This window comes from Tamandua tetradactyla, chromosome 12 (assembly GCF_023851605.1).
Source record: "Tamandua tetradactyla isolate mTamTet1 chromosome 12, mTamTet1.pri, whole genome shotgun sequence".
NCBI classification, from domain to species: Eukaryota; Metazoa; Chordata; class Mammalia; order Pilosa; family Myrmecophagidae; genus Tamandua; species Tamandua tetradactyla.
The window spans coordinates 53,397,763-53,409,895 of record NC_135338.1 but is presented as its reverse complement, the minus strand read 5'-3'; the positions used below and the strand labels follow the sequence as shown (position 1 = coordinate 53,409,895).

Below are 12,133 nucleotides of genomic sequence, written 5' to 3'. Positions count from 1 at the left end.
GCCCTCATCTCCCACGACCCACTCCTGCCAGCCTGCTCAAGTACAGCCCCCTCAGAGATTTGCCCTCACTCTCCCCACTTTCTCAGAGTGGCCTCCCCCGATCACCTGCTCTGAAACAGCCCCCTTGGCTCCCTACCCTCTTACCCTTACTCTCTGTCTCTTCTCAGGGGGATGTTAGCCCAGCTAGAGCAGAGCCTGTATGTTGAACAAAAATTCATTTGTGCCCAGGGTATGGGCAGCCTGTAGGCATTTTCTCTCTCCTTAGATGATTTTTTTCAACAAGAAGCAGACAACTTGCTTGCCAAGATCCCCCAGATTCCTATTCCAGGGTGCCCACACCCAAGGGACACCATCCTATCCCCTGGGGGGTGGGTGGGGGCCCTTCCCCCAGCTCTCTCATCATCCCTCGCTGGAGAGAAGGACAGGGCTGAGGGAGCAGCAGGTTGGAAGGAGGACCCAGGACCCACCACAAGTGTCCAGCCAAGTCTGAGGGTCATTGGAACTTCACCCTTGTCATCGTTGGGAACTACAACTATGGTGAATGCACCACCTAGGAAGCAGGGGGTGCAGGGGGTGCTGAGGGTGTGGCCTGAGAACTGCTCTCCAGAGCTGGAGAGTCGAGAAGGAGAGGGCTCCTGAGAATAGGGTCCCAAAGGTGGAAGTTAGAGAAAGGCAGACAGAGCTCGAGTTAAGGAATTCTTTTCTCAGGCGTCTGCCTGTCGGGAGGGCTGCCAGCAGCAGAGGCACATTCTCCATTGCTGGAGGTATGTGCACACCCCCTGGGAAGGGATCCCTGCACCAGGGGCGGGGTTGAATGGGAGGCCATCTAGGAATCTTCCACCCTAAAAGGTGCTCTAAAATAAAGTGCCACTGCCAGCAATGAACAATGAATTCATACGGTACCTAGGATGTGCCAGGCACTGTTCTAAGTGCTTTAAAACATTAACTCTTGCATGATGCTCTGCAAACCAACAACTTCTCTAAAATATATATATATATATATATATATATATATGAACTCATCCAATCCCCATAATGATCCTATAAGTCGGTGCTATTATTATGCTCAATTTTCAGATGAGGCACAGGCCAGGTTGCTTTTCCAAGGTTACACATCTGGCAAATGAAGAGGTCACACCCAACAAATGAAAATGATGGTGCTAAGAATAGCAACTATTGAGGGTTTACTCCACACCCTTAGGCCACTGTGCCTCTTTCTATGCCTTATCTCATTTAATCCTCAAAATAACTATGAGGTATATACTATAACTTATCCACATTTTTCTAGAGGGGCAGAGAGAGTAAATAATGGACCTAGTAATAAACCAAGAAAGGTAAGAGGAAGTAGGGCAGGCCAGGGTAGCCCAGGGGGCAGGAATGAGAAGCTGGTGTGGTCAGGGCTCACCTACCTCCTTCGGGTCCCCTTGGCCAGCTCCAACCAGCAATATTGGATGTAGCAAATATGGCCCATAGGGGCGTCTTCCCCAGGGATAAGGAGGTTTCCTGCCCAGAGGGCCCAGAATTTCTACTTCCTCCTACCTAACAATGCCTTCCAGAGGTTATTTCCCAGGGAAAGCCATACAGCCAGATTTTTCCACATGGGGCTGAGGCGGGGGAGGGGGAGGAAAGAAGGGAGACGTTCTGAGCTAGATGCACTTAAAGGCCCCTCAGATACCTGCTCTCCAGCCTCTCCTATCATGTCCAGCTGACCCCCAATCCAGGACTGCTCAGGCCTGTGAATAATGTAAGAAGTTCGGCTTCATCCTCCTGTTTTACAGAGATCTGGACTGAGGCCCTATGAGATGAGGTCACTGAGCTAGGCCAGGCCGGCTGCAGGGGGGCCAGGAGGCCATCGCACAATGGGCCTGGGACTTTTAAAAGGAAAAAAAAAGCGTCCCCCAGACACACCCAGCAATCTTGGCACCCAGAAAGGTTCTGAGAGGCCCTCCCAGGACTCCTCTGACTTGGAGCGTACCCAACACCTGAAGTTTTCCCCTAGTAGCTGCCCCGGACGCCTTCTGGGCTGGGTGGAGCAGGCAAGGGGACCTTCTCCACCGAGAGCAATCCTGAGGAGTGTGGAGAGCCCGAGGTCCCGAGGTCGTGAGGTGGGTGTGGGGGATATGAAACAAGACCCCAGGGACCCTCTGGGAAGCGGGCTCTCAGACCAGTTCGGCTTCACGCTCTCCAAACAGCGCCTTGTTCCCATGGAACCCCTCAGTCCATGCGCCCTGGACCTTGCCCAAGTTCCAGGCTTGGAAAGGGCCGGTCCGAAGTTCGCGGTCCAGGCTCGGGCCAGAGGGGTGGGAGGAGGGGACCCGGTGGGAGTTCGGTCTAGGCGGGCCAGTCAGCTGTTGGGCCCTCCGAGTCCTGGGGGCCCCGGCCCACCATCCCATGCCGAGCCGACCCGCAGAGTCCGAGGGAGCGCTGGGGCGCAGGAGGGGCGGCGGGAGCTGGAGGCTGGCAGAGCAGGGACTAAGCATGTTTTGTATCCAAAGTTCAGGCGGGACAGGAACCCGGGGAGCGGGCCGCGTCCACACTGCCCCTCGGCCCGGGCTCTGACAGGTAGTGACGCCCTCCCTGGCATCCGCCCCGAGCCGCGCCGCCGCTGAACTTCTCGCCTGGTTTTCCAGGGAGCAGCGCTTGGGCTTAAAAGTTTGGTCAAATCCTCGAGTCCTGCAGAGTCACCAGGGCCGCCCGCTTTGCCGCAGATCCGAGGGTCTGGGCTTTGCTGCGGTCAGGGATCGCATCTCAGCCCGACTTCCCCGGTTCTGCAGCCGGACTCCCTCCTGGGGCACCCGGGACCCCGAGGGGTGGGGGGGGGAAGGGGAGCGGGCCGAGTGGGGGCCCTGGGAGCGCTGAGGGAAGATGGGGCTCCCATCCGAGACTTACCCTGTGGGGTCCCCGCGTGCGGGCGCCTCAGCCCGTCGGATCATGCTGTCGGCAGCTCCGGGACGGTGAACGCAGGGGCTCAGGCGCCGGGACGCGCTGGCCGGGGTGCTCCGGACGCCCGCATGCCCCTGGCGCTGGCCCTCGGGAAGGGCTCCGGCCGGCGCCGCTGCCAGCCCCGCGCCGAGTGGGGAAGCCGCCGTCGCCGCGCTCTAGGGCGCTCGCTCCCTTCTACTTCCTGTATCGGAGCGAGCAGGGCTTTCAGGAAGAGGCTGGCCTTGGTGGTCAACGGTATTTTGTCAAGAGCCATTCGGCGGCCGCTCGCGGCCGGATTCTCCCTGGGACAGACAGAAACCCCGGCAGCGCGTCCCTAGGGCCGGGCCTGGCGGCGGGTGGTGTTGGCCCGAGGCGCCCGCGCCGAAGCCGGGTGGGGGACGCCGGGCCCGCCGCCGGGGCTGCCTCCGTGGGCTGGAACTGCGGCCCGGGCGGCTCGTGGGGCCCCTGGGCAACCCAAGAGGGAAACTTGGAGAAAAGTCTCCAACTTTTCAAGGGGCCCGGTGAAAGGACGGCGCTCCCCGCTCCCGCCCGCAGGGCCTGCGGTCTGGCAGATGGAATGGTTGACAGCCCTGCACTCCACCCTCCCGCCTGAAAGAGTCTGGAAACCGCCCAAGGGCAGTCCCAGACCACAGGCAGGGTGCCTCCTCCACACCCCTGACAGGTGGCCATGCGTCTCTTCCTGGGCGCTTCCACTGGCCATGCATGAGCTCACTGTCTGAGGAGGAAATCTGTCCGTTCACCAAGCCTGGCATCTAGTTCACCTACATTGGGTACCATACCTAGACCGGAGGAGGAGACAGCCTGTCAGTTCACACAAATACAGCATGCACAGAAAGCTAAGTGAAGCCAGGAGGCCTCTCCTCTGGGTACCCAGGAATTAAAAAATGCCTCCTGAAGCTGGGCTGTTCCTCAGGATTTCAGGAGTGACTGGGCAGGACTAGACCCTGTAGGGTCACCTTGATCGAATGCAGGGTATTTGAAGCTCAGCACTGTTGACAGCTAGGGCTGGGCAATTCTCTGTTGGGGAGGGGGAGGAGAGAGTCCTGTAAATTTTAGGATGTTTAGCAGCGTCCCTGGCCTCAACCCATTAGACGGTAGTAGACTATCACGGCCCCTGTAATAATCAAACTATCTCCTGATTTTGTTAAATGTTCCCTGGGGATGCTCCAATGAGATCAACTGGTATCATGTGTTCATTTTATAGATAAGGAAACTGAGGCCCAGAGAGATTAAGTGACTGGTCTGAGGCCACACAGCAAATTGAGGCACAGACAGCCTGATGCCCAAGGCTCTGTTCAAGCACCAGGAGGCCTCTTTGTTCTGCCCTGCTGCTCCCCACCCCACCCCCATCCTCCACATACACTCCTCCCCCATCTTTCCTGGCATTTCTGTCAAGGAATTTCCTGGCAAATCAGCCTGTCAAGAGTTAGAGAGAAAAGATCCATGTCAGGACACACATTAAAAAATACTGCCTCTTGCTAGGAATGAAGAATCGTGTAGTCATATTGGAAATCAGTTCCTCAAAAGATTAAACATAGAATTACCATATGACCCAGCAGTTCCACTCCTGGGTATATACCCAAGAGAAATGAAAACATATGCTTACACAAAAACCTGAACACAAATATTCACAGCAGCATTATTCAAAATAGCCAAAAGTAGAAACAAACCAAATGTCTATCATTTGACCAATGGCTAAATAAAGTGTGATACATCTACACCGTAGAATATTATTCAGCCACAAAGGGCCTGTAGCACTGATTCATATCGAACCTTGGATAGTATGATGAACCTTGGAAACACTATGCTAAGTGAAAGAAGCCAGATGCAAAAGACCTCATATTGAATGATTTCATTTATATGAAATGTCCAGAATAGGCACATCTATCAAGACCAAAAGTAGAATGGTAGTTAAAAGAGGCTAGGGACAGTGGGGAATGGAGAGTGATTGCTAATGGGTATGGAGTTTCTTTGTGGGGTGATGAAAATGTTCTAAAATCGCTTGTGGACATGGTTGTGCAATTTTGTAAATATACTAAAAACCACTGAATGGTACAGTTTCAACGGGTGAATTGTAAGGTATGTGAATTATATCTCAATAAAGCTGATTTTTTAAAAAAAGGAAGAGAAAAAAAATGTAAAGTCTGTAGGAGGCCATCCTAACTGCCCCAGCTCCCACCACTTCTCCCTCTGCCCAGCTAGCCTACAGGCTGTCCCTCGTTAGCTCTTAACCATGTCCCATTCGCTTTTCCTCTGCTCCAGGGGCTAAACTGTCTCTTCCCTGGACAGGACTAACTTCACTATACCCCTCAAGAGTGTTGTAGCCTCCTGATTAAAATCACGGGCTTTGAGGACAGACACGTATTCAAATCCATCCCCAGGGTCTTCCAGCTGAGTGGTCTTGGGAAAGTCACCTCTCTGAACTTCGGTTTACTCATCTGTAAAAATAATGAATTCACATGAGGTAGGTAAGAGAGTAACCCCCCATGCCATTATTATTCCATTACTATCCCTAAAATAAGCCTGCAGCCCATTCCCAGGCCTTCCCAGGCCCCAAGGAAGTGGCCTAGTCAACTCCCACACCTAGAACCTTCCTTTGGGCCCACCGAGGCTAATATGAACTGTGTGTACCCAAACTCTTCCATGCTCCCAATCCCCCACCTAAAAGTTTCTTGGGCCACCGCCGAGAAACTCAGGACAAGCCCCTCACAGCCTGGGTTCCATGGAACCAGCCCCAAGGCTCCTGCCAGATCTCTACAGACACCTCCACAAAGCCCTCTGCTTGCCTGCTCTGAGAAGTCAGAGTTCTTCAGGCAGACACCAGGTGAGGTCCCACCATGACGCTGTTGCTAACTGACCAATGAGGAGGTTTCCAAAACTTCAGAAATCTGACCAGAATCCTTTAGTTGTGGCCTCTGGTCCCCCTGGATACTGAGGGTAAGCTCAGCCCCCTTCCTGAGTCCCCTCTGTACTCACAGGTCCTCACACCCCCTGCTTCTCTCTCTGGGCATGGTTCTCAGGACTCCTTCCCTGAACTGAGCATTTGCTGTTGTTTGAACCTGCAAACCCCCTACCTGCTTTTTTTTTTTTTTTGATGACAGCACCCCATTTCCCTTTAATGAGCCACCCCCACCCCCCACCCCTTACTCTGCACTCATCTGTTGGGATCAGGTGGAGATGACAACCACTCTCCTATTTAGAGGGAACACATGATTCTAGACTGGCCAATCAGAGTGCTGCATTTCCTGACCACAGTGAGCACATGACCCAAGTTGACCAATAAGATTCCTTCCTGAGAAGTTTGGATAGCACTGACGAGGAACACCAGTGCTCTCTTCCACACGAGCTGACAGGGTATAAACTAGGGGCAGCCAGTCACTATCTGGGTCACCATATTCTATTCAAGAAGAAAGCCGAGATAGATGAAACCAATGCAAAAAGAGAGAAAGTATGTCCTGGTGACATCCTTTGAGGCTTAGCACCTGACATTCTTAAAGCCAGCTGCACTTCAAGATACCTCAGTTAAAAGAACCAATGCTGTCCTCTTCCTTTTTGTTTTTGAGAAGTCAGTTCATTTGAGTCAGGCTTCTTTTGGTTGTCACCAAAAGACTCCATAATGGCAGTGCCTCCCTTCATCTTCCATTTCCTTGCTGGGTCTGGAGGATATCTAGTTGTGACAGCACTATTGTCCCCAAAATGTAAGAGGCTGATTTTTGCCTCTGGGGATCTCACAGAGTAGCTCTCACCTTGACTTCTCAGCCCCCTCCTCTCTGCCTCCACACAGGTGAAGAAGTCAAACAGAACGAGTCCTCAGCAGGAATCCTTCCAGGGGAAGGAAACTCTGAGCATCACAGGGGTTTCTGGGAATTATTAGTGAAGAAAAGAGTCTCACAGCACAGCCTCTTTCAAAGTCCCCCAAACTTTGCTCTAAGTTGGAAAGGGAGCATGCTCTGTTAGAAATTTTCCTACTATATAGTGTAGTGGATAACAGCGAGGTGCTCTGAAGTCAGACCTTCAGAGTTAAAATCCTAGCTCTGCCACTTAAGTGGCTGTGTAGCCTTAGGCAAGTTGCTTAACCTCTCTGTGCCTCAGTTGCCTTCTCTGTAAGGTGGGATAATGATAGTGGCTACCTCAAAGGGTTGCTGTGAGTACTGCTACATGAGCTAAAATAGGTAAGGTGCTTAGGGCAGGACCTGCCATATAGTAAGTGCACAATAAATGTTAGCTATTGTTTGTACCATAACCAAGCCCTCAGTGTACCAGTCAGATCTCATAGGAAACAAGTGGCACACCTGAGTAGGATAATTTGAGGAAGTTTAGGATACAAGGGAAGGTGTAGTAACCCTCAGAGCTGTTACTTTCCCTAGCCAAAAGGATGAGGAGAGGGAGTGGTTACCAGACCACAAGAAGAGCCCTGTAGAGATAAAAAACTGACAGAGTTTGTCACCCAAAACCTGCCCAGCAAGAATTGCTAAAGGGAGTTCTTCAGATTGAAAGGGAGAGACAGGAGAGAGTGTCTTGGAGCAGTAGGAAGAAGTGATGATCTTCAGCAAGGGGTAAATGGGTAATGGGTAAATGCAAAACCCGACAGTACTGTATCCTCAATATACAACTCTACTCTTTAATTTCTGTAAGGGTCAGAATACAATTGAACAAGAAAAAGGCATATTTCCTGGTAAGAGTTAGAACACAATTGAATAAGAAATATATTTCCTGATAACGGACATGGAAAATATAAAGAGGTAATGTGGGACAAAAACAACATAAAGAGAAAATGGAGGGTGTCCATGCACTTCTCCAAAAAAGAAACAAGCAAAAAACAAAAAAATTCAACAAAATAGTGCTCCAATAATGGGATATTCATATGGAAAAATAATGAAATGTGACCCCACTGTACAGCATACAGGAAAAAGAGAGAGAGAGAGAGAGCGCAAATGGAGTGATATAGGAGCAGAGAATGTGTATGCTATTGAAGTTAAGTGGTGTTTTTTCAAAATAGTAGGCTTAGGTTGTAGGTAATACAAACCCCAGGGTAACCACAAGGAAAGTATTCTAAAATTTACAGAAACAGAAATGAGAAAAGGATCAATCAGTTACATCACTAAAGGTCAACTATAAACAAAAGGAAGTGCGTGAAGGAAAAGAGCAGACAATAAAGATATGGCCTAAAAAACAAAAGATAAAATAGCTGAAATAAGTCGTGCCTATACAGTAGTCACACTGAATGCTAATAGAGTAAACTCTTCAATCAAAAGACTCAGACTGGCAGTTAGATAAAATAGCATTATTCAACTACATGTTGTTTATGCGAGACTCACCTTAGACCCAAAGACACAAATAGGCTGAAAATGAAAAGATGGAAAAAGATAATCCTGGCAAATTGAAACCAAAAGATAATTGGGGTAGCTATACCAATATCAGACTAAATAGCCTTTAACTTGAAAGTTGTTATAAGACACAAACAAGGACACTATATATTAAGAAAAGGGTCAATCCACCAAGAAGAAATAACAATCATAAATATTATGTATGTAGTTATTAGGTAACCAAAGTGCCCTAAGATAAATGAGGCAAACAGCAAAACTCAAGGGAAAAATGGACACCTCTATAATTATAATTGGAGACTTCAAAATACCACTTTCATCAATGGATAGAATATCAATAAGGAAACAAATTGAATAGTATAATAAGTGAATTAGACTTAACAGGCACTTAAGGAACACTGCACATCAAAACACATTCTTCTCAAGTGCATATGGGTCATTCTCCAGGATAGACTATATGTTAGGCCACAAAACAAGTCTCAATACATGTAAAAAGATTGAAATTATACAAGTATCTTCTCTGACCACAATGGAATGAAGCTGGAAATAATAACAGGCTGGAACTGGGAAATCCATAAACACATGGAAGTTAAAAGAAACTCTCTTAAACAATCAATGAGTCAAAAGAAATTATGAGGGCAATCAAAAGACAAATAAAAGAAGAACACAACATATAAAAAGTTATAGCGCCTTTCATGAAGGAGACCTGGGTTCAATTCCTGAACTATGCACCACCACCACCCCCAAAAAAAGAAAAAAAAAAAGTTATAGGATGCAGCAAAGCCAGTACTCAGTGGGAAATTTATAGTACTAAATGCTTATCTTAAAAACTTTTGACTAGAGTGGCAGAGAAAAAAGAGAGAGGATATAAATAAATAAAATCAGAAATGAGAGGGGGGTACATTACCACTGACCCCAGATAAATTAAAAGGATCATAAGAAGCTATTATGAACAACTATATGCCCAAAAATTAGCAACTGAGATGAAAAGGACAAGTTCCTAGCAATACAAAAAACCTACACTGACTAGAAGAAATAGCAAATTTCAACATACCAGTTAAAAGAGACAATCAATAATCAAAACTCTCCCAACAAAGGAAGGCCCAGGACCAGACAGCTTCACAGGTGAATTTTACCAAACATTCTAAGAAGAATTAATACCAATCCTGCTCAAACTTTTCCAAAAAATTGAAGAGGAAGGAATACTCCCTAACTCATTCTATGAGGCCAAAATCGCCCTAATCACAAGCCAGATAAAGATAGCATAAGAAAAAAGTTACAGATCAACATACTTTATGAATATGGATGTAAAAATCCTCAATAAAATATTAGCAAACCAAGTCCAACAATGCATTAGAGGAATTATACACCATGATCGAGTGGGGTTTATCCCACGTCTGGTTCAACATAAGAAAATCAATTAATGTAATTCTCCACGAAGGGGAAAAAAGCTACATACTCATCTCAATTAATGCAGAAAATATATTTGAAAAAATGCAGCACCCTTCTTGATACAAACACTGAGAAAACTAGGAATAGAAGGAAACTTCTTCAATGTGATAAAAGCGTACATGAAAAACCCACTGTTAACATCATACTCAACGGTGAACTCAACTCAAGCTTTCCCTCTAAGATCTAGAACAAGACTTCCACGACTGTTATTCAGCATTGTGCTGGAAGGTCTAGCAGAGCAACTATGCAAGAACAAGCAAAAACGGCATCCAAATTGGAAAGAAAAAGTAAAACTTTCACTATTTGCAGATAACATGATCCTGGATACTGAAAGTCACAGAAGGTCTACAACAAAGCTTCTAGGGATTAACCAAAGTGGCAGGGCAAAAGATAAACATGCAAAAATCAGTACTGCTTCTATGTACTAGTAATGAACAATCTTAAGAGGAAATTAAGAAAAAAATTCCATTTACCTTAGCAACTAAAATAATCAAATATCTAGGAATAAATTTAACCAAGGATGTAAAGGCCTTATACATGGAAAATGAGAAAACATTGCTAAAAGAAAGGGACATTCCATGCTTATGTGTTGGAAGACTAAATATTGTCAAGGTATAAATTCTCCCCAAGGCAATTTATAGATTCGACACAATCTCAATCAAAATTCCAAGAGCCTTCTTTGCAGAAATGGAAAAGCCAATTATAAAATTTATATGGAAGGGTGAGGAGACTTGAATAACTAAAAACATCTTTTAAAAGAACAAAGTTGGAGGACTCACATTTCCCAATTTTAAACTTCTTACAAAGCTGCAGTGATCAGAACAGCCTAGTCCCAGCACAAGGACAGATTGACCAACGGAATCAAATTGAGAGTTCAGAAATAGACCCTCACATGCATAGCCAATTGATTTTTTATTTATTATTTTTATTTTCTTTGGCATGTGCAGGCTCTAGGAATTAAGCCTGGGTCACTGGTATTTTAATTTTATTATTATTTTTAAAAAGCTTCATTTTAAAATTTAATTTTTTTTTTTTTTAACTTTCTGACTCTCTGCTTGCGCCTTCAGCACTTTCACATTGATTTTCTGTTCCTCAATCAGGAAAGCATGCTTGATCCTGTCACAGACACATTTAACACGCATGGAACCACCACAGGCTCTGCGGACATGTTCCTTTGTTTTAGATAACCTCATAAGAACTTCAGGCCTCATAGCATGAATGCCCCGAAGTGGGCCTGGGCACATGCCACATGCAGATTTTGGTGCTTTCCCAACCTTCTTGGTATAAAGATAAACAATTCTTACCAGGGGTCCGGGACAGTTTAGTTTCTTTGGAAGCAGTATTGTAGGATAGCCTACGACAGTACATCAAACACTGGATCATTTTTAACACCTCTAGGTACCGTTCCCCGAAGAGTGGCCAATTGATTTTTTTTTTAAGAAAAAGAAAAAAAAAAGACATTTATTGAAATGATAGTGGGATGTCCTAGGATACCAATATACATAGCTGAAAAACCAAGATTCAGAACAGAAAGGGACAAGGGCAGCTATGTGGTCTTGAGGGGAAGTCCAAGGGCCTCTGCCTTGAGAGGCTGTGTTAACATACCTGCATCTCACCTTAGCATCATTTAATTTCCATGAGAGACTGTGATTGGCTCAGCTTTTGTCAGGTGACCACCCTTCACCCCTCCCCCCCATCAACTGTGTTCTGGTGGGCAGGGTCATGGGATGCAGCTGCAGGCACTTATGCAGCACTTGGAAGCAACGTGGAGTGATTCCAGCGGAGAGAATTACCAGAAGCCTGGAGTTCACCTCAGATGGTGCCCACTAGCATATACTGGGCTTCTGAGGCTGAAATGAAAAGTCCAAAGCTCTGCACCTGGCTATGACTATCCAGTGGGGAGGCAGCCACATGCAAGGGATTTTAGCAGCAGTGGGCACCCAATTCACTTAAGGACAAACACACATGGTCTTTTACGTGCCTCCTTGAGGCAGTAACTCTACCTCTGGCTCAACACTGTCACCCCAGGGCCTGGTCGGTCATTGTATCAGGCAAGGCAGGACATGTTCTGCTGCAGGAACAAACTAACCCTCCAATCTCAGTGTCTTAACACACATATGCTTATTTCTCAGACACACATCCTATCCAACACAGACACTCAGGGATCCGGGCTGAAGGAGCCACCATTTGGGGTGTACTGTTCCTGCAGGGGGAGAGAGGCTGCAGAGAATTGTCTAGGGAACTTTTACTGTTTCAGCCAGGTCATGACACGTGCTGTTTCTGTTAATGTTTCTTTTGTCACAAATAATCACCGGGGCTAGGAAGTGTTGTCTTCTGTTTGTTTGGAGGTAAAGAAGAGCCAGCCATTTGATATGAACTTAATATTTGTTCAATGAAAGACTAATAGTAGCAAA

At 47.0% G+C, this 12,133-nt stretch overlaps 1 protein-coding gene and 1 pseudogene across 1 annotated transcript in view; both read right to left on the bottom strand.

Annotated features, from left to right (window-relative positions):
• Nucleotides 1-3,533, bottom strand: part of RIN3 (Ras and Rab interactor 3) — a 124,676-nt gene extending 121,143 nt beyond the window's left edge. The window contains exon 1 of the mRNA XM_077123391.1: nucleotides 2,890-3,533. Within this exon, the coding sequence (XP_076979506.1) occupies nucleotides 2,890-2,933 (44 nt within the window). The 5' untranslated portion in view covers nucleotides 2,934-3,533. The remainder of the gene's footprint in view (nucleotides 1-2,889) is intronic.
• Nucleotides 3,257-11,102, bottom strand: LOC143651419 (large ribosomal subunit protein eL34 pseudogene; annotated as a pseudogene).
• Between the last annotated feature and the right edge of the window lie 1,031 nt (nucleotides 11,103-12,133).